Source organism: Ceratotherium simum, chromosome 19 (genome assembly GCF_057802395.1).
Source record: "Ceratotherium simum simum isolate JZ-2026a chromosome 19, ASM5780239v1, whole genome shotgun sequence".
Lineage (NCBI taxonomy): Eukaryota > Metazoa > Chordata > Mammalia > Perissodactyla > Rhinocerotidae > Ceratotherium > Ceratotherium simum.
In genome coordinates this window covers 30372052-30394025 of record NC_141918.1, presented here as the reverse complement: position 1 = coordinate 30394025, position 21974 = coordinate 30372052, and the positions used below count along the sequence as shown (strand labels likewise).

General features: G+C 44.5%; 1 protein-coding gene across 2 annotated transcripts in view; it reads left to right on the top strand.

Annotated features, from left to right (window-relative positions):
- The window catches only part of SCML4 (Scm polycomb group protein like 4), a 64039-nt gene that overhangs the window by 31321 nt on the left and 10744 nt on the right, over window positions 1-21974 (top strand). The window contains exons 1-2 of one of the 2 annotated variants that reach the window (XM_014781145.2): window positions 6255-6336; window positions 16341-16631. In XM_014781145.2, the coding sequence (XP_014636631.2) occupies window positions 16385-16631 (247 nt within the window). In that variant the 5' untranslated portion in view covers window positions 6255-6336; window positions 16341-16384. Of the gene's footprint in view, window positions 1-6254; window positions 6337-16340; window positions 16632-21974 lie in introns of those variants that run through there. The other variant, XM_014781146.2, reaches the window with a different exon arrangement.

The window sequence follows — 21974 nt, the reverse complement described above, 5'->3', positions numbered from 1 at the left end:
CTACCATGAGACCTAAAATGACGTTAGGAAGTTTGCCTTTAGAGTAAGACACTGCCTTGTCAAAGTTCCCTTAAAGGGTAACACATCAAATTATGAATCCTTTGGTGAGGAGTTAGTTTACCACCTGCTTTCCCACCACTGTGACAAGAAAAGGCACATGTATTTATAAGAGAAGGAGTGGAGGTCTTTGTTGATTTTACGCCTCATATGCATCCGTAGGACCTCGTCGTAGCTAGACAAGATTTTATGGTCTTGAGCTCATTTGAACCAGGTCTTGCTCTGCCGCAAAGTTGTTCAGTCAAAGCTAGAGTGTTCCAGGCCTGGTGCCCCACAGTTAGAGGGTTTGTCACTACTCATTAGAGCATTTCCAGAAGACAGCTCATCAGACAATAAGAAAATGCAAAGCCATGGCATGTAAGGAACTATCAAAGAAACTATGATGTTTGTGGTCGAAAAATGGATGATTTTGGGAAGACATGATTTTTTGTTCCAGTGTATGACAGCAGACCCTGTGGGTTTGTTCTCTGTGGTCCTGAAGGTAGATCTGATGAAACCTAAGGTCTTGCCACTCAAACTCTGGTCAGGAGCATTGTCCTCACCTGAGAAAGGCAAAAGCTCAGTGGCCCTCTCACACTCTTTAATGGATCCAGGTGTTTGGAAGACACATTAAAGTTTGAGGAGCATGGATTTAAGGAATACTTTCCCAGGTAGAGAAGCTGAATAGCCAGGTGGAACTCTCAGAAGATAGCTCCCTCAGGAGTCAGGTGGCATTGATACTGTAAAGAACTTTGAAAAGTCAAAGCCTTTCAGAAGCAGAAGGGGCTGCTTGGGTGGTAGTGATCTCCCCGTCATTGGGTGTCCACTTGTCAGGGCCATTGGAGGAACTCTGACAACCAAGAGTAGTTGGAGCAAGTAGGAGCAAGATGTCTTCTCTGGTCCCTTCCAGGCTGAGAGTCGCGGCTGGAGGTGGCAGAGGACAGCCCTGGACAGCAGGAGGTCAGAGAGCCCCAGGAGCCCCAGCAAGGGGCCCCCTAGTGGTGAAGGTGAGGATACCAAGACAGAGGGGCTCTCGTCAGAGCAGAGAGAGGGCTTCTTCCAAATCTCTTCCTCAGACCTTTGAAATATAAACACACCAAATGATCTTTCTCCTGTGTCCAGGGAAAACCAGGTTTCAGACCTAGTTGCTGCCTGAATTCAGCCTGGAAGGTAGAGTTCTTGGCTTGGGATCAGGAACTTTAGTCATGTTCCTTCAACTCTATTAACTGACAGCCAAATGTGGTTTTTGTCTTAGGAAGCAGAGCAGCTCTCTGGGTGCTTCAGGAGAATGGAGGCATAAACATGGATTTGATAACATTGGTGGTTCTGTCAAAAGTCATGAGATGATCATGGGGAAAATTTTACCTTACCTTTGAATATTGAAAAAAAAGTCTTGATTATAAAGAAGCTTTAGCCAGTGCTTCTCAAACTTTAATGTGCTCAGGAACGACCTGGGTATCTTGTAAAAGTGCAGATTCTGGCTCAGTAGGACTAGGGTGGGGCCTGCAACTCTGCATTACTAATAGGGCACCCAGGTGATATGGACACTGCTGGTCTGAGGACCACACTTGGAGCGAAAATGCGTGGAGTGGCAGAGTTCTGCTCCCATAATTTGTTTTAGGTTTTCAGGAGGTTAAGTCCTCTGTGATAGGACAATGCCTCTCCTGTACAAGCATTGCCACTGAAGATGATTCAATGTCCCGGGGAGGTGTCCATGGGCTGGAGAAGAAGAGAGGGACGTGAGGGGACAGAGTGGTCAGGCAAGGTGGCACGTGTGCAAATCCAGGTGAGAAAAAGGAGGTTTGCAGTGCTGAAGAGGAGGGTGAAAGAAAGGAAAGACTGAGGATGGACAAATTTCTCGGTGTGGCCCAGCGACGACCTGCAGCAGGGTCTTGGTTGCCCTTTAAGCTTCTCTGCATCCCTAGAATGTCCACCTGTTATCCCAGACCCCTGTTTACACATCATCAATGGCAATCAATTCGGCCTTCTATTGCAAGAATCTGGGTCCAGATCGCATCTCCCTGCTAGATTGAGTTGGGGGCAGGGCCATGCAGGCCCCAGCAAAGCCTGAGACATAACAAGTCTGCGGTAAGTATTTACTGACTTGATTCTACACAACACAACAGAACAAAGTTGTCTGCTCACCAAGCGTAGGGGAGATCGTCTTTGGAAACCACAAATGTGATAGCTGAACTCTTCTGCAAGATCTAATTTGGTGATTGGTTTCCTGCCTTTTGAAGGTTTAACATGATGGGAACAAATTGTTTACTTTTTGATGAGTAGCTTTTTTGATTCACAGATGGTAGGGGGTGGGAGATGAGGAAGGACATTTATTCTTGAGGTTTGTTTTCTTTCTTAGCTGGTGGTCTTTTGTCCAGACACCAGAAAACGATTGGAGTAACAGACACTCACAGTATGTTCCATTATGGTTGAACCTATACACCCAGCATTTAGAAATCAAATCTGCTTCCTTGTCGAACTACAAAATCGTCTAATATAATAGCTCTACAGAGGATGACTATACAGAGAGTATCTACCGTTCCAAAAGATAGTTTATTTCTAAAAGGAAATAGTTTATCAAGTGGCATGAGTTCCATTATATAGAAACATCATTTAGTCAGTCAGCAAACATTTATTGAGCTCCCCCTATTTGTGATGCACTAAGGCCCACAGAGCCACACAGAAAAGCTGCAGAGGGGAGGGAACTGAGGCCAGGTCTTCTCCTCCCTGGCCCTTTGCTTTTCCTCCCAAGCCAGTCTGTCGGTAGGGCCCTGTTACCCCACACTTGCTGGGTGGGGTGTGCGTCCTGTTTCCCAGCTCAGAAGCCTGACTGCACAAAATGGATGTTCAAAAGTGGCTTGTGGTACACTTGTGTCACTTCTAGCAAAGACGTAAAAGAACAAAACAAACCCCACCCCCCTTCTAGCAAAATCGAGGAGGTAACCACACTCTAAGTAGATCGACTCTCGTTCTCCTTCTGGGTCTCCTCTCTTGGCCCCAAGGAGTGTTTTTTCCTTATCCTTGTGCTCCGGCTACACCGTTGCTGGATGACATCCACAGGGCAGGCAGAGCCTGTCATTCTAGACACCAGGAGAACTTTCTCCTCTATAAAACCCACACAAAGTGGCCTACTCCAGGACATTAGGCTTAGTTTGACCCAGTATTTTAAATAATATTTGAAAATGATGGAAGAAAAAAAAGAAATGAAGGAAGGCGTGTTCCTGCAGATTCCCTTGCAGCTGCTGGTCTCCCAGTGCAGGCCAATGATTGGAATATCCCAGAACTATGTTCCTCCTGTCACATGTGAACACAATGAGCTGTCTGGTTCTCAAGCCAAGTGTTGGAAATGGGGTTATTTGGAAGGAGAATAAAGTGTCAGTGTCAAGCTCAATTCTTAAGAATCCTCACAGAAAGTTTTGATGGAAAGGTTAAAAGAAGTGTTCACAAGTTCTGCAGCGAATACAAAGGCCTTTATATATCTCCAGACAGATAGGTCCAGGAGAAGCCCAGCGAGACCTCTTACAGCATGGAACACGGAGCATTTGTCAGTGTAGGATTCCTAATCTTAGTTCTGCGCATGTGCCAATATGAGTTCATTTAGGAAAAGCTATTATTTTCAATTATATCATTCATTAAAATATTATATCTGCACATATTTTAAAACATTGAGGTAAAAGGGAAAAATATAACCTCTAGCGAAATCCCTAGGTTTTGGAGAATTTAAAATAGATTTTTACAATATTCAGTAATTTATTGGATCCCTTTGCATTGTAAAGCTTAGGTTCTCTTTCCAGTGCTATATATATTGAGGAAGCACAAGATAGGTATTTAGTAATTATTGGTTGAATGAATGAATGAATGAATGTTCCAATTAAGTTGTTGGAACCTCCCAAGGTACTTTAAATATGGGATAAAGAGCATATTATTGAATCATGTTGACCAGTTTGATATTATTTTAATAGAAAGTGTCTATATTAAAATGAAACAAAAAGAAATTACGATAACACTCTTCTTGTCCAAGATCACAAATAAAATCATTTTGTGGGTTAAAGATGTCAACGCCCAAGGCTTGAGGAGCAGAATGATGATGATGGTAAATCCCCAGGAAGCTTTCTACTGTTGAGGAGCGCTCCTTCTATGAGGGAGTGTGGAGGAGAAAAAGAGCCTGTAAAAAGAGAGGCCATACAGACTCTTTCTTCCTTCCAGGCTGGTCTCAGGAATTCTCTGAAAAACACCCCTACCAATGCCCTATGCCCTCTCTTCAAATAAAAAATCTACTGGAAATCTGCTCCTTTGTTTCATGAGGCTAATTGTCCTTTATGTGACACCCCCACCCATCAGTCCCCCGTGAGCCACTCTCCAACTGGCCAGATGATGCTGGGGACTCCTGGGTCAGCTGCAGAAGGTCTTCTGTGTCTCTAGCAGGCCTGTCCAAAGAGGTTCCTGCCTGTGATGGAAGAGTAGATGTAGGGGATGAGCCAGGCTTCTAAGGAGATCCAAGGAGATGATGACCAAGTTCTCTGATTTATACATCAGAACACAGAAAGCACAGGGCCGAGGGAAACAAAAGACTGAATATGTGAGATGCAGCCATTCCGAAACCACCAGTGCCCACAGTAGCTGTAATTGGAGACTCTATCCACCCCTTTGTCCTGTTCCCCTGGACAGATACCCTGAGCCCCTGGGGTGGGCCCTCAGGTAATATCTGCAGATTATCCACACCAGTATCTGCTGACCAGGCATTAGAACTAGGGTTAAAATGGCAAACCATGCCAAGAGGAACTGGAGCAACTTAGGAAACCAATAGGATTCGAAGATAAACTTCGTGAACTCTCTCCTATTGGTGGGTAGTTTCTGGGTCTCACACACAAGCAGGAAACCCTTTGCTGAAAAACATCCCATAACCTTCCTGGCAGAGAACTGGACAGATATTCTATAGCAGGTACATCCTAGCTGCTACTGAACTGATAATTACAACTTCCAGTCTGGATATGCAGAGTCAAGTGGAATGAAACAAATCCCCTTTTCCCATCTGTATTAGCTATCTATTGCTGGGTGACAAATTACCCCAAAACTTAGTGGCTTAAAACAACATTTGTTATCTCACAGTTTCTCAGCCAGGAGTTCAGGTGTAACTTAACTGGGTCCTCTGGCTCCGAGTCTCTCACAAGGCTGGGAGCATCTCAAAACTCAACTAGGGAAGGATCCACTTCCTAGCTCAGTTGTTGGCAAGATTCAGTTTCCCATGAGCTGTTGGTTCCTTGCCATATAGGCCTCTCCACAGAGCATCTCCCAAGATGGCAGCCTGCTTCACTAGGGTAAGGAATACTGGCAAGGACTGTGAGGCTTCTTAAAAGTCAGGATGTCCCTTCAGAGCCAAAACTGATAAGGCATCCTCTATGCCAAGGAATCCAACATTTTCCTGATCAAGGACCACTTTTAATTTCCCCAAAGTTCTATGAAAGACCAAAAGGTGTAGGAGCTGTTGAGGAAACAGAGCATGACTTTGGAAGGTTCCCCCCACTTTCTCCCTTTCCTCTCCCTTGTGAGTTCCCGTAAGCCTTGAGGTGGAAGCTTGGCAACACTGCAAGACCATCCAGAGGGTGGCTATGGAACGTGCTCTCCTCTTGAGACTGAAAGGGCATTCATTATTCCAAACTGCTGGCTTTGGGCAAAATTGCCTTTGGGCAAAATTTCCAGAGGAGGAAATCAACCCATAGACTTAGAACAAAGTCTTAGGTAAACCAGAAACATCCGGCAGGACTAAGGAAGTTCAGGTGTCAGGCATTAAAATTATGGTTGGTTTCTGTTCATCTCATTAGGGGAGAAAAAATAGAAATGTCTTAAATGGACCAGAGGGGAGTCATAAGGTTGACTCTGAGGGCTGAGTGATCTGAACTTAGAGACACGCTTAAAGAGAAAATCTATACTGGCCAGGGACCAAGTTAATGGAAAATTTAATTGAAGCGAATGAAATGCTAAGCCTCATAGGTGGTGTGGCCTGGTGCCCTTTGAACCAGGAAGGCTGGGACAGGAGGCCACAGAGGGCCCTAAGGGAAAACACCATGAGCTTATCTGAGCAAGAACAAGGGGCGGGACTGCCTGTGAAAAGAAAATCTGTAAACCTCCACGAGAGCTGCAGTGAGAGGCTGCAAGAGGGCAGAGAGGAAATCTCCTGGTTTCTGCCACTAAGGAGTCCCTTAGAGGTCCTGTCTGCCTCCCACAGCACTGAGCACGTGCGGGGGTGCCGAAGGGGAGTGAGCGTGAGGCTGCCTGGTGGCAGAGACACAGGCACCCAAGGTAGGAAACAATGCCCCTGCGTCCCTGGCTCTGAGCAGGGGAGGTGCAGCTCACCGGGGACCTGCTATTGTTTCCTGGGGCCTTCTCCCTCCCCTCTTCCTCTTTCTGCTTCTCTCCTTGCAGGTCTCTTTCTCTGCATTCCAGAGGTTACTGGCTGTGCTCTTAGGTGGGGGCACCTGGGGAAGCATCGGGTAATAGTTATTCCACAGCTATTCGAGTGGCAGTGTTATCGGCTGACTACATGACCTCCTTCTCTAATCTGGGTTTCAGGGCTAGGGGTCGGTGGTGCTGCTGTCTCTTTAAGCAGCCGAGCCAAGCCGTTCACACATGGAGCCCTCTGGACACTGCTCCAGTTGTTTGACCTTCTTGCCAGCCTGGGCAGGGTTGTGTGGCCTGCTGGGCCGGGCAGACCAGTTGGCAATCCATCCCCAGAAAGGCAATGGCTCCCAGCCTGGGGGAAGGTGGCGGTGACAATTGTAGACAGGATCACTCTGTGTGGCTGCTCCTTCTGCTGGGCAGTTATGAGTGATGTGGGGAAATAAGGTGGGAGTGGAGGGTGAGAGCGTGTGTGTGAGTGTGAGTGTGAGAGTGAGTGTGAAGTGTGTGAGAGTGAGTGTGAGAATGCGTGTGAAAGTGTGTGTGTATGTGAGAGAGTATGTGAGTATGTGTGTGTGAGAGTGTGTGAGTGAGACTGTGAGTGTGAAGTACGGGAGTGAGTGTGTGTGAGACTGGTAGTGTGTGAGTGTGAGTGAGTATGAGAATGTGTGTGAGAGAGTGTGAAAGAGTATGTGTGAGTGTGTGTGAGTGAGACCGTGTGTGAGTGTGAAGTGAGTGTGTGTGTGTGTGTGTGTGCGAGAGGGAGAGGGAGCGAGAACTGTTTAGTACTAGGAAAGAATAGTGTCTAAGACTGGAATTCTGGGGTTATTCTTGCATGAATAGGTATTATTTGAGAATAATTTTGCAGATGGTGGTATTGTTGCTTTTCAGGACTTCATTTGGTTAGAGAAGCCAAGTAAAGTGCCGGTTGAATTTTCTTAATAAAATAAATAGTCCAAGTTCACTTAACTGTGAGCAGTCAGGTCTTGTGTCCTAGATGACATGGGGTCCATACCAGCCTGACCTAAAACTCCGTCAGGAGTGTCTGCAGTTTAATACACGGGGGCTCCTTTCTCTTCTCGGCCGCTCTGGCTGCTTTGGGACTTTCTCTTTCTCTCTCTGGCTCTTGGCTTTCTTCTTCCTGTCCCTCAGTCTCTTCCTGCTTCTCTTTGGAGGTTCTCTGCATTCCAGGTGCTCAGGTCTGATCCTCCAGAGCTGCAGCAGGAACGGGTTGCACGGGGCCTTCTGGAAGCCTCTGCAGAGCCCTGCGCAGGGATGAGGGGGGAGGGAGCAGTCCATGGGCTTCTGACCCTGGGGTTTGTTCCCCAAACAGGGAGGCTTAGACACGAGTCAGATTCAGAAGCAAACAGGTATCCTTTGAGGCTTGAGTGGGTTTAAACTCTTCTAGAGTGTTCTTTGACCTCACTAATGAGCAGGCTTTATACACAGTGGCTGGGGAAAACTGTAGACCACAAAGAGATTAGCAATGGGGAAAAAGGAACATCAGGTTCTCCTGAAGGTTCCCAAGGCATGAAACCCTGAAAACGTGGCAGGTTGCTTTGAACGTACCATTTGTACACTTGTCCTTCTGTTTAAGCACGCTTGTGTGATCATAGATCACACAATAATCTACAATTATTGATTGTAGATCAATAATCTACAAAAGCAGATTATTCCTTTTTCTGAAGGAAAGATTTAATGATTCACAAGTGGAATCCTTGGTCTCTTGGACAGAGACAGGGGGTTAGAGAAAGGAAGTGCATAAGATGTTTCTCGTTTACCCCGCTTTGCTGAGCAGGTGACCCCACAGCAATTAAATGGCCGTAAGTAGAGGCTGGGCTGGATCATCCTGTTTAGTGAGAGGTGCCAGGGTAACAAGACAGCTCATTTCAGATGAAAAGGGATTTTCTAAGAATCCAGGAGAAAAGGACCATGAATGTCTTAACCAGTCAGCCCTGTGGTTCACTGCGAGCCTCTGTGCAGGAGTTGGGTCCTGCAGGGCACTTGTGCTGGACCATCCCGGGTCTGCTGGCCCCATCTGGTGTTCACTCACCAGTCAGCCACAAAACCACTTGAAAAGCGTAATTGTCTCTCCAAGTACAGATTTGGTCCTTCTTTTTACTAATTTTAAATAGTGGTTTTAGGTAACAAACAATCTGTGTCACACTTTATTAAATTCTTAAGCTACAGGAAGTTCTGCATACCTACAATTCATCTACCTCTGTATTGGATGACTCAAGGGTTTTGAATAGTATAAGGGGTATATATCCAGCACTCATTTTTTTAACTGAAATAAGAGGAATTGGGGTTAGATGTGTAGAAGAACTTTCAGGCAATGAGATTTGTAGCACAATGACCTAACGGTGAGGGAGACTGTAAAACCTCTTTGGGGAAGCTTTTAAATAAGAGGCTCAGTTATCCACTTTATTTTCCTCTCTAGATACCATCCTGCCTGAAGAGGGGGTTGGGGCCAGCTCAATGCATCCCAGTATTAATACACGACCTTCACAATTTTTGCTATGTCTGAGTAACACCTACAGAAGTGTTTACTCAAGATCTTCCTTTAAATGGATTCATTTCTTTTAACTTTAGCCATTAGTCTTCTTAAGCAATGATACCATATCAATGAAATCATAGTTTGATGGGCTAATAATATTTTTTGATGTAGACTAAAATATAAGACTATAAAATCATAATGTTCACCTGTTGCGTCTTCTAAAAAGTCCTAACTTCTGGTACCTGTGAATAGGACCTTCTTTGGAAAAAAGGTCTTTGCAGATGTAATCAAGTTAAGTGTGGTCATACTAGATTATGGGTCCTAATCCAATGACCGGTGTCCTTCTAAGAAAAGGGAAATTTGGGCACAGACCCAGACACACAGGGAGAACACCATGTGACAATGGAGGCAGAGATTGGAGTGATGTGTCTATAGCGAAGGAACACCAAAGACTGTCGGCTACCACCAGAAGCTAGGACGAGGTGAGGAAGGATCTTCCCCTGGAGCCTTCAGAGAGAGCACGGCCCTGCCGACACCTTGATTTCAGACTTCTAGCCTCCAGAACCATGAAAGAATACATTTCTGTTGTTTTAAGCCACCAAGTTTGTGGTAATTTCTACAGCCTTAGGAAATGAATACACCAAAGTACCACCTAAACTCATCCCCTGTCCTATCAGTGGGACACATGTAGCACTTGGGGAAATGCTGGGCTGGGTGCTCTGGGAAGGTCCTTTTCAATCCTGTGGTTGCATGATGATGGCCTTAATTATATCATTTTTACACTCAGATGATGTGTGTCAGCACCGCTATTTATAAAGGTGAGAAGAGGCTGTTTTAATCGGGTTTGAGCAGAGGCATCTCATCAATTCTGAACAGCACCCTGGTGTGTGGACCTGAAAGTACTGTTCACTCCCAGGCTTCCAAGAGCTACAGGCTGTGCAGAGCCACAGCTCGCGCTTGGTGGTCTGTCTCCGTAGCTGTCCACCCAGAGACTTGGGAATCACAGGAGCATCTTTTGCTGAGTACATGGCTGTTGCTTGATGCTCTCTCAAGTCGGTTTCACTTTCTGATGAATTCATTTGGATCGTAGCCCAGAAGCTGGCTTTTATTACCTTTGATCTCACCCACAGTCATCAGCAGTTTTTAAACCGATAAAGTCCATGTTCCCTGGTTCCCGCATATCCACGTGTTGTCATAGGAGAACGATCTTCCATCTGCATCTGTATTTTCCAACTATAGTGCAGATTGGTGAATTACCTGCATTTTCTACCTTAGACTGTCAGAATTACATAGATATATTTAATTTGGATTTAAAATATTTAATAAATGGAATAAATGTTTTAGTTAAATCTTTTCATTTTTTATCATGCCTCTACATGAAGAATTTATATTTAGTCCTTTATAATTTGAATTTTAATGATTTTAACGCATATTCTGTGTAACGGCTGCCTCATTGCTGACACTGGCCCAAATGTCTACTCAATAGATATTTATTGAATGTCTTTTGTATGCCAGATACTGTTAGTAGCTTCCTCATATATACCAAAGCACCTGCCACTAGCAACACAAAAATTATTAGTATACCAGACTATGACAACTTTCTAGTAGAGGGAATGTAGTGACAGCCTTACTGCTTACTGGCTTAGAATGGTGCCAGCCCATAGTAGGTGCTCAAAAAATGTTAGTTTTCCTCTTCCTCCATTCAGGAAGCAGCCTAGTATATAGCTCCGTAGTCTGGTCCTCTTTAGAATCTTCCTCCTGATGTCGTTTGACCCAGAGGGAAGAAATGCAATAGAGGCCGTCAGAGAGAAGGTGCGGAGTTCCAGGCGCTTGAAGACAGCTTGCAGCACTCCATTAGCCACAAAGCATGAGCACAGCGCACTGTAGACCCTCAGGCTGCTCAGATTGTGTCCTACCGGCCAAGGCAGGAATTGTCGGACTTGACTGGAGAACGCTCTCGAGAATGTGTGCCCACCTAACACTGGGCTTCTTCAATGACTTCTTTTTTAACAGCCTTATTCAGATATCATTCACGTATCATACAATTTACTCATTTAAAGTGTACAATTCAATGGCTTTTAGTATATTCACAGATATGTGCAACCATCACCACAGTTGTGGAACATTTTCAACACCTCAAAAACCACGTACTCTTTAGCTAACACCCTCTATCTCCCCAATTCCCATGCCCTAAACAACCACTAATCTACTTTGTATCTCTATAGATTTGCCTATCCTGGACATTTCATATAAATGGAATCACTTAATATGTGGTCTTTTGTGGCTGGCTTCTTTCACTTAGCCCATTATTTCAAGGCTCATTCATGCTGTAGCATTCAGCACTTCATTTCTTTTCACGCCTGAATAATATCCATCGTATGGATATACCACATTTTCTTTATCCGTTCATCAGTTGATAGCCATTTGGGTCATTTCCACATTTTGGCTACTATGAATAATGCTTCTGTAAACATTCATGTACAAATATTTGTGTGGACATATGTTTTCATTTCTCTTGGGTATATACCTAGGAGTAGAATTGCTGGGTCATATGGTAACTCTACTTTTAAGCATTTGAGGAAGAACCAGACTGTTGTCCAAAGAGGTCGCACCATTTTACATTCCCACCAGCAGTGTATAAGGGTTCCAATTTCTCTATAGCATCACCAACACTTGTTATTATCTGACCTTTTGATTATAACCATCCTAGTGAGTGTGAAGTGGTACCTCATGGTGGTTTTGATTTGCATTTCACAGTGATTAATGATGTGGAACATATTTTCATGTGCTTATTGGCCATTTGTATATCTTCTTTGGAGGAAGGTCTAAGTCTTTTGCCCATTTTTAAATTGGGTTTACTTTTTGTTGTTGAGTTACTCTGGATACAGGTCCTTTATTAGATATATGATTTGAAATCCCATTCTGTGGATTATCTTTTCACTTTCTTGATGGTATTTTTCAAAGCACAAAAGTTTTAAATTTTGATAAAGTCCAATTTGTCTATTTTTTCTTTTGTTGCTCGTGATTTTGGTGTCAAATCTAAGAATATCTTGGGAAACCCAAGGTTGTGAAGATTTACCCCTAAGTTTCCTTCTAAGAGTTTTATAAGTTTTTGCTCTTACATTTAGATCTTTGATCCATTTTGAGTTAATTTTTTTTGTATATGGTGTGAGGTAAGATCCAACTTCATTGTTTTGCATGTGGATATCCAGTTTTTCTAGCACCACTCCCTGAAAAGACTATTGCTTCCCCATTGAATGATCTTGGAATCCATGTTGAAAGTCAGTTGAACATAGAAACATAGGCTTGTCTCTGGACTCTCAATTCTATTCCATTGATCTATATGTCTACCCTTATGCCAGTACTTTGAAATTGGGAAGTGTGAACACTCTACTTTGTTCTTCTTTTTCATGATTGTTTTGGCTATTCTTGGTCCCTTGAATGAGTTTTAGAATCAGCTTGTCGATTTCTACAAAAAAGTCCGCTGAGATTCTGACAAGAATTACCTTGAATCTGTAGATCAATTTATGGAGTATTGCCATCTTAACAATATTAAGTCTTCTGATCTATGAACATGGGATCTTTTTCCATTTATTTAGATCTTTAATTTCTTTCAAAAATGTCTTGTAGTTTTTAGAATATAAGTTTTATACTTCTTTTGTTAAATTTATTCCTCAGTATTTTATTCTTTTTAATGTTGTTGTAAATGGTATTGTTTTCTTAATTTCATTTTCACATTGTTTAATCTGAAATACAGTTAACATTTGCATATTGATCTTGTATCCTGCAACCTTGCTGCTCATTTATTAGTTCCAATAGTATCTTAGTGGATTCTTTAGGATTTTCTATATACAAGAGATAATTTTACTTATTCCTTCCCAATCTAGATGCCTTTTCTTTCTTTTTCTTGCCTGGCTGGAACTTCCAGTAAAATGTCTAATAGCAGTGGTGAGAATAAGCCATCTTTGTCTTGCTTCTGATCTTAGGAGGAAAAGCATCCAGTCTTGCACCACTAACTAGGAGGTTAGCTGTAGGTGTTTCATAGATGCCCTTTCTCAGGTTGAGGAACTTCCCTTCTATTCCTAGTGCGTTGAGTGTTTTTTTCAGGAAAAGATGTTGGATTTTGTCAATGCTTTTTCTTCATCCATTGAGATAATTGTGCCATCTTTGTTTTTTTGTTTTTGTTTTTTGTGAGGAAGATTAGCCCTGAGCTAACATCTGTTGCCAATCCTCCTCTTTTTGCTGAGAAAGATTGTCCCTGGGCTAATATCCGTGCCCATCTTCCTCTACTTCACATGTGGGGTGCCTGCCACAGCATGGCTTGATAAGCGGTGTGTAGGTCCACGCCTGGGATCCAAACCTGAGAACTCTGGGCTGCCGAAGAGGAGCGCGTGAACTTAATTACTATGCCACCAGGCCGGCCCCACCATCTTTGTTTTTTATTCTATCAATATGGTGTATTACGTTAATTGATTTTGTAACATTAAACCAAAGTTGCATTCCTGGGATAAATCCTACTTGGTCATGGTGTATAAGTCATGTTATATGTTATTGGATTCAGTTTGCTAGTATTTTGTTGAGTATTTTTGCATCCATATGCATAAGAGATATTAATGTATAGTTTTCTATTCTTGCAATGTTTTTGTCTAGTGGCCTCATAGAATGAGTTGGGAAGTATTTCCTCCTTGTATCAGGCTGCTTGGCTACCATAACAGAATACCACAGGCCAGGTGGCTTAAACAACAGAAATTTTTCTCACAGTTCTGGAGGCTAGAAGTATAAGATCAAGGTGCTATCAGGGTTGGTTTCTGGTGAGACCTCTCTTCCTGGCTTATGGACAGCCACATGGCCTCTTCTCTGCGCATGTATGTGTGGAGAGAGCAAAACCTCTCTTGTGTCTCTTCCTCTTCTTGTCAGTACTATCTTCGTAACAAGTCCTATCAGGTTACCTTCCTACCCTCATTTAACATTTGTTACCTCTTTTTTTTTTTTTTTTTGTGAGGAAGATCAGCCCTGAGCTAACATCCATGCTAATCCTCGTCTTTTTGCTGAAGAAGACCGGCTCTGAGCTAAAATCTATTGTCAATCCTCCTCCTTTTTTTTTTCCCCCCAAAGCCCCAGTAGATAGTTGTATGTCATAGTTGGACATCCTTCTAGTTGCTGTATGTGGGACGCCACCTCAGCATGGCCGGAGAAGTGGTGTGTCGGTGCGCACCCAGGATCCGAACCCAGCCCGCCAGTAGCGGAGTGCGCGCACTTAACCGCTAAGCCACGAGGCCGGCCCTATTACCTCTTTATAGACCGTATCTCCAAATATAGTCACACTGGTGGTTAGGGCTTCAACATATGAATTCTGGGGGACACAATTCAGTCCATAATACTTCTCTTCTATTTTTTGGAAGAATTTGAAGAATTGATTTTAATTTTTCTTTAAATGCTTGGTAGAATTCACTCATGAAGCAATCTGGCCCTGGGATTTCTTTTTGAGTAGTTTTTTTGATTATTAATTCATTTTCTTTACTTGTTATAAGTCTACTCAGATTGTCTGTTTCTTTCTGAGTCAGTTTTGGTAGTTTGTACATTTCCTCTAAGTTGCCTAATTTATTGGCATATAATTGTTCATAGTATTCATTAGTAATCCTATTTTTTTTTTCCTGATAATTTGAGTCGTCTCTTTTTTTTCTTGGCCAATCTAGCTAAAAGTTTGTCAATTTTGTTGATCTTTTCAAAGAACCAGCTTTTGGTTTCACTGATTTTCTCTATTTTTTTTTTTTAGTCCCCATTTAATTAATTTCTGCTCTAACCCTTAGTATTTCCTTTCTTTTGCTTGCTTTAAGTTTAGTTTGCTCTTTTCACCCCCGTGTCTTAAAGTGCAAGATTAGGTTATTAATTTGAGATCTTTCTTCTTTTTAAATGTAAGTATTTATAGCTATAAATTTTGTTCTAAGCACTGCCTTAGCTATATCCCATTTGCGATGGTTTTTATTTCCAGGCAAGCTCCATATGCATCCCCGTCTGTGAGAAGACCTGCTAGCTCCTCTAAGAAAATCAAATCTTAATCTTTCAGTATCTATATTATGGGAGGAATCCATACATAAAGAAAATATCTGGATCTTGTGGCCCCAAATGTGTTTTCCTATTGCCAACCATGGAGGATCTATTGGTTTTCGTTACTCTAGTACGTCTTCTTTGGGGATGTCAAGATCTGTTTTGATCATGTCTAGTATATAGATGATTATTGATGAGGGTAGGCAGATATGATCTTGTCTGGAGTGGGAGGGACTGAAGACAAGGAATTACTAGAATATTTTCCCTCTTCTTTCTTTTTTTTTTTTTTTTTTTTTAAAGATTTTATTTATTCATTTTTTTCCCCCCAAAGCCCCAGCAGATAGTTGTATGTCATAGGTTCACATCCTTCTAGTTGCTGTACGTGGGACTCGGCCTCACGCTGGACGGAGAAGTGGTGCCTTGGGGTGCGCCCGGGATCTGAACCCAGGCCGCCAGCATCAGAGCGCGCGCACTTAACCGCTAAGCCACAGAGCCGGCCCTCCCTCTTCTTTCTATCCCCATAATTCCTCTAGACTTTGTCTTTAAAAATAAAACAAAACAAACACCCCATACCATTTGGCCACAGGTATAGCTTACAGGCAGAGTTCAATAGGCTGTAGGATTGAGCTTTAAAAGTGTATAAAGGCCTGATTTACTTGTGGGGGTTGGAGGAGGGAGCTGATGATGAGGTTGGCTGACTCTATATGTCTTCTATTCCCCCTACAGTTTAGATTGGCTCTTTCTCTCTCACCTGCAGGGTTTGGGGAGGATCCTGGGACTGTCCCAATCAGCATTTGTGTCCCCAGTTTGTTAGCTTTGCTGGAGGGTTAGTGTCCTCATGGGTATTGAGACTAAAAGTGTGGGGAGGAAGCACCATCACACCTGTGTCACCAACCCGGGTCAAAGTTGTTTCTCCTAACTCTGGGCCATTGGGACTCCTGCTGGATCTCTCCCAGGAATCCCGGGCCAGGTGAGAGAGGCAGTGGTGGTGGGCAAGAGAAGAGAGAGCAGGGAGATTCAGACAAGCTGGCAGAGACTGCCGGAGGGGCACAGCCATGGAGGGAGAAAGACCTTTGCTTGAATTTTGTTTCCAAGTCATCAATAACCAAGACAATCACTTTTCCTCTGAACACAGAGGAGCTCATCTCCCAATCCCTACTATAATATTCTTCGTCGGTGGGGCAGGTGTCTCAATCTGCTGAGAAGCGAGCTATTTGGGATTATTCCGTGGGGTCCATTCCTCCTCATTATCTCAGATAGTGGCACCTGTGCTGCTGGGGAAACGTTTGCCAAGACTGAGCACCAAGGTGGCCTCTTGAACTGTTCTCTGATCTCTGCTTCTCTGCCCTGCCTTCTTGCTTAGCAAAAGCAGTCACCACTGACGAGTGCCTGGTGAACCCTGTGAGCATGAACCGCTACAGTGTGGACCCCTCCACCTCCGCCTTTAGCCACAGAGGCTCGTTGCCCACCTCCTCCTCGCTGTACTGCAAGAGGCAGAACTCTGGAGACGGCCACCTTGGGGGAGGCCTGGCCACCAACACCAGTGGTCCCCGCACCAGCCCCATGTCCTCTGGAGGCCCCTCAGCACCTGGGCTGAGGCCCCCAGTCTCCAGCCCTAAGAGAAACGGGACCTCTCTAGAAGGAAACCGATGTGGTAATGTAATTCATGTGCTGACTTCCCCATGACTTAACCTCCCCTGCCCTTGCCCTGGGACCACCGCATGTGGTGGTGGTGGAGTGGGGGGGCTGTGGCTGTTAAAACATGGGAACACGGGGAAATTAGAAGTTTCCACAAGTCCCTTCATGGATTTTTGTTGTTCTTGAAGGCAGCTGACTTCAACTTTTGACCATAAGCAAAGGAAATGGTGAATTAGAGTAGGCTAGGCTGCAGGAATAAGTAGACTCCAAAACGTACAGTGGCTCAAATACAACAGGAGTTTATTTTTTGTTCAAGAGTCAAGGTGGGTGTTCCTAGTTGGTAGGTGAGTCCCAATTCAGGGACCCAGGCTCTGTCCATTTTGTGGCTCTGCTATCCCCTACAGCCTCCATGCCCCACTCATCTAGTGGGTGGAAAGGGAGAGAGCAAGTGGAGAAGGCATGTGCACTGCCCTACAGCTGCAAGTGATGCCCACCACATCCACTCCCATTTCATCGGCAAGAGCTGGCCAGTTTGCCATACTTAACTCTGGGGGAATCTGAGAGGTGTAGACCAGCTCTGTGCCAGGCAAAAGAAGAACCAGATGTTGGTGAAGAGTTTTCTTTTGCAGAGGGGGTGACACTCGCAGGATTCGAATACATAGGCGGCACCAGAGTTAAGCAAAATTCCCACAATGCTGCTTGTAATGCTACTTCTGTCTCACCCATTAAAGATTGCTTGTGGGATGCAATGTGTGAAAGTGATGTCATTCTAGGGATGGCTTGGCATCCATTCTGATTTATGTTTTTTCAAAAAATCATTTTCAAGCTTCAATATTTCGTTAATAGAGGCTGTAGAGCATGGAGGATAATCACACGGACGTGGAACCAGATTGCCTGGGCTGGGATCCTGGATCTGCCACTTCCTGACTGTGTGACCTTTTGAAAACCTGAACTTCTCTGTGTCTCAGTTTCCTCACCTGTAAAATTGGAGTAATAACAATAGCATCGATCTCGTAGGTTTGTTGGGATGATTAGATAAGTTTGTATGTGTATTTAGTACAAGGCCTAGGACACAGTAAGAGCTCATTAGTGTTAGTAGTCACAGGTCGCATGAACACACCCCTCAACAGATCACAGTCCATCAACTCTGCACTCAAAAGCTGCTGAAGAAAGGAGGGCCCAGGCCAAGGAGTCAGAGAGTCTGCATCCTGCCCCTCTAGAGCCTGCCAGTGGGCTGGCTGTCTTCTTTGGCAAGCCACGTGTCTGTTCTGAGCCTCAGATCTCTCCACCAGTAGCCCTGACAAGCTGCAGTGATGAGCTAGTATGTATGATCCAAGATCCTGCACAGGCTCCCCTCAAAGAGCCTCACCCATCCCAGACGAGCCTCTGCTGGCCGAGAATGGAGAGGCGAGCGGGGGCTCCTTGAGGGGCAGGCAGTTCTGAGGGGTAGGGTACAGATTCCCTCAGCCGTGGGGGCTACTGCCAAGTGTAGAGGTGCCCTCAGACCACTCCCAACACTGTCACACAGAGCCGTCGGCCAGGCAGAATATTTGAGTGGGCAGAGCCCATTTTCCAGAGAGGAGACACATTGTTCCATCTGATTTCTAAGAACAAGAGAAGGGAACAAGATCTGGCGCAAGCCAGCATCTTAAAGTGAATGAGAGGCAGCATTTATTTCCTAGGTTTATCCCCAGAGTTAGTGTAATTTCTGGCATACAGTAGGTGTTCAATAAACATTCGTTATCTCTGCACCCCCCACAGTGCCCAATGTCCTCATGTTGCCCCTGGTTGTCAAAACCCTCATCCTGGTCTCCCTCTTCCCTTTACATGTCTCTTTCTTGCCACCTCTTCTTCTTGACCCAATTCCCATTTGCTCACAGTGGTGCTCACAGGACACCACACTGATGGAATTGACTCATAATCCTAACAGTGTTGCTACTTTTTAAAAAGGAGACATTTACTCACTCTCCCATTCCAGTTGGTGAAATCTCAGGTCCTGTGTCTTAAGTGTAAGGTTTCAAACAGTAAGAGAAAGGCACAATTTGGATGGAAAGAACTTCTATCACTCACTGAAGAACTGTCTGTCCCATTCCATGCCATCTGGTGCCCCTGGATGAGGGGAATCCAGGACCTTCAAAGGAGTCTCAAGGTCGCTCTCCTCCCCCAGTCCCTTCCTGCCTCCTTCCAGTGGAACCCTGAGATGTTCTCCCATCCTAGATTCAGCAACCCTCCTCTCCTTCATTTTCATCTCCACCCCAGCCCTTTGTTCTCCTAGAATTAGACCCTGATCAGCTGTCTGAGTAATCTGCCCGAGGGGAAGCCCAGACCCTCACTGGGAACCAGCTCCGAGAAAGCCCTCTCTGTCAGAGCCCTGGTTGCACCCCAGAAGAGCCTCACTAGCTGAGGACTTCTGCCTCTCAGGATCTCAGGTGAGATCAGAGAAATGGAGCCCACCAGTGCCTGCTGCCTTCCACTTCAAGCAAACCACTAACTGTATCCTGAATATTGATTATGTCTTTACAAATTAGAAATATTAGTGAGAACTTTGCTTGATACCCTGAGTTATTCACAATCAGCAGGACGCCACAGGGCTGTGGGATGTTCAAAATCACACAGCCACTCAGCCTCCTTGGAGTAAGGTTGCTGCAGGATGTAACAGTTGAAGCTCATTGTTGAGCCTTTGTGATACACTGAAGAAAAATGAAGTTATTCACCCTTCATAGGTACATTAACTCTTTTTTTTTATTTAGGTGATATTGGCTTGTAACATTGTGTAAATTTCAGGTGTACATTGCATCTTTAATGCCCCAAATATTCCTTTTAACCAGTGCCTTCTTCAGGGTGCTCAGTGGAACCACAGATACCAGAAAGAGCTAGCCAGCCATGCATATTCTCAGCATCAAGATGGGGAAAGGGGGTGGGGAGAATAAGGGGAACAGAGGGCAGTGCCAGCATCTCTAAAAGAGATTTCCACTTCTGCTTACATCTCATTGGCAAGAATTTAGTCACATGGCCACTAGCTGCAAGGGAAGCTGGGAATTGTGGTTTCAATTCTAAGTGTCCATGATCCCAGCTGGAAATCAGGAATTCTGTTACAAAGGAAGAAGTGGACAAAAGATACTGGGTACGCCTCTGGCAGTCTCAGCCACCTCTCCGGATTAGAAATGTTCGTTCCCTCCTGTTTCCTCCTGTGGCACTTTGTTTCCTCATTTCTAGTACTTTCTCTCCCTGTCCCAGGGTAGGAACCACACTCTCAGCTTTGTGAGATCTCTCGCTCATGTTTGAATCCTCCCCAGCCCCAGAAAAGGGGCTTGTTTGTTTGAGGCATATACTAAATAGCTACTTATTAAGCACCTACTATGGGCCAGGAACTTTCCATACATTATTTATGACTTATTATAAGTTATGCTTTATAATTTATTATTATAGTAGGTATTATTATATCCAATTTACAGATAAAGAAAGTGAAGATCAAGAGAAGGTCAGTCAAGTGTTGGTCCAGGATTTGACTTCAATTGGCTCCAAAGTGTGTGTCTTTCAAAACTGCCCCAGGGATTTTCAAACTATGCTCATTGGGCTTGGGGGAGGTCCCTCTGAAGTTCTAGGGGACGAGGAAGAGGGGATGGGAGCAGACAGGACTCCAACACCCTGCTCTCTTTAACCAGGGCCTCTTCACATTTTTAAGTTGGGGTTCTTGGTATGCTTTATTGAACAAAGTTTGCACAGTTGAATGCATTTGGAAATCATGGAGATAAACCATGCTGGATTGAGTGGCAGTATATTAAAGTAGGAGAGAAAATCACTGGCCTCCTTAGCCATTTGTCACCAGGCTGCCAGTCAGAGTGCCTGCTATGGGCCATCTGGAGGGCTATTAAGTTTTCCCTCTGCCCAAAGAACTGCTTGGTATTGCTCTGAAATTGCATCCCAAGTGAAAGCAGTTGATATTAAGAAACCATTCCTCTTTAAGAGGGTTTCCCCCAAGTCATAAACCCTGGAAGGGACATAGAGATGGATTTTCCCCCATGGTGCTAATCAAAATGGTTTAAAACCACAGAAGCCAGAAAGCTGCATGAGGCTGCAGGCAGGAGGGTAGGTGTCGGTGACACGGCAAACTTCTCAGCCTTCTCTCTCGTGTGAATACTTACCCTGGCCTCCTGCTGTCTTGATATATCGTATCTATCACCTCCGCCAGTGCACTCTGAAGGGATGTATTCACAGGACACATTTCTCTGTTTTTTGCTGATACTCAGGTGAAAATTTGAGAGCTCTTCCCTGTCTCTCATTCAAGATATAATCACCAAGAGTTATAAATAGGTTTTGGATAACAAACTTTCCTGATTTTTGCATTTAATAGGACGTGCTGTAGAATTCCAAACCACAACTAGGTCCAAGCTTCAGAATCAAAAAACAAAGTAAATCTGACGTTGTGATTACCACCCAAATGCTTCCCATGGGTTGGACTTTGCTTCCATAGGATATGGTATTGGGTGATGGATAGAGACAATTTAGCCAGAAAAGGAAAAATGGGGACGGCGCTCTATGTGGCGGGGGCGTGGAATGACCGAAGGTGTGGTAAGGGTTTATTTATTCTAAGAAAATAGTTTGTGCAGGGACACTGAGGGAAATCACACTGGGAGATTTGGGGTCCATGTCAAGCAGATTGGGCTTTGGAAACCAGACATTTCCAAACAGAGAAGGGAGTTGATGGCCACAAGATTTAGGAAGATGAATCTATTGGCCGTTATGGAATGCCATAGAATAATAAGAAGAATAGCAACTACTTTTGATTAATTCTTACTGTTTAATGTTTCACATTATCCCATTTAATCCTCACAACATGGTAGGTGTTTGACAGGTGAGGCAACTAAGACTCAGAGAGATGTTGGTCAGTCCTTGCCAGCAGATACCTATTGAGCACAATATGGCAGGGGCTCTTCTCAGGTCTAAGGATGGAGCTGTGAACAAGACAGATGTGGACACTATTCTCTGATAGTGTGCAATTCCAGAGAGACAAACATTAACAATATTGCACAAACTTAGTTACAACTGTGACTGTCACTATAAAGGAAAAGAATGGATGCTGTGAGAGAATCAGACAGGGAGGGAGTCACTGAGCCTACTCTGGGGAGTTCAGGAAAGGCTTCCCAGAGAAGTGACAGTGGAGCTGGCTGGAAGGGGCAGCAGGAGTGGGCCGGGCAGGGGCAGTGGGGAGCATGGGTGGCTGGAGGCTTCCTGGCAGAGGTCAAATTGCTTGTCCAGAGGTCACAGTGTCTGTGGTGGCAGAGAAGGAATCCAGTGCAGCTTGGCTTCAATTCAAGCCTGTGGTCTCTCCTTGTCTCTAGAGGCATCCTTTCTTCTG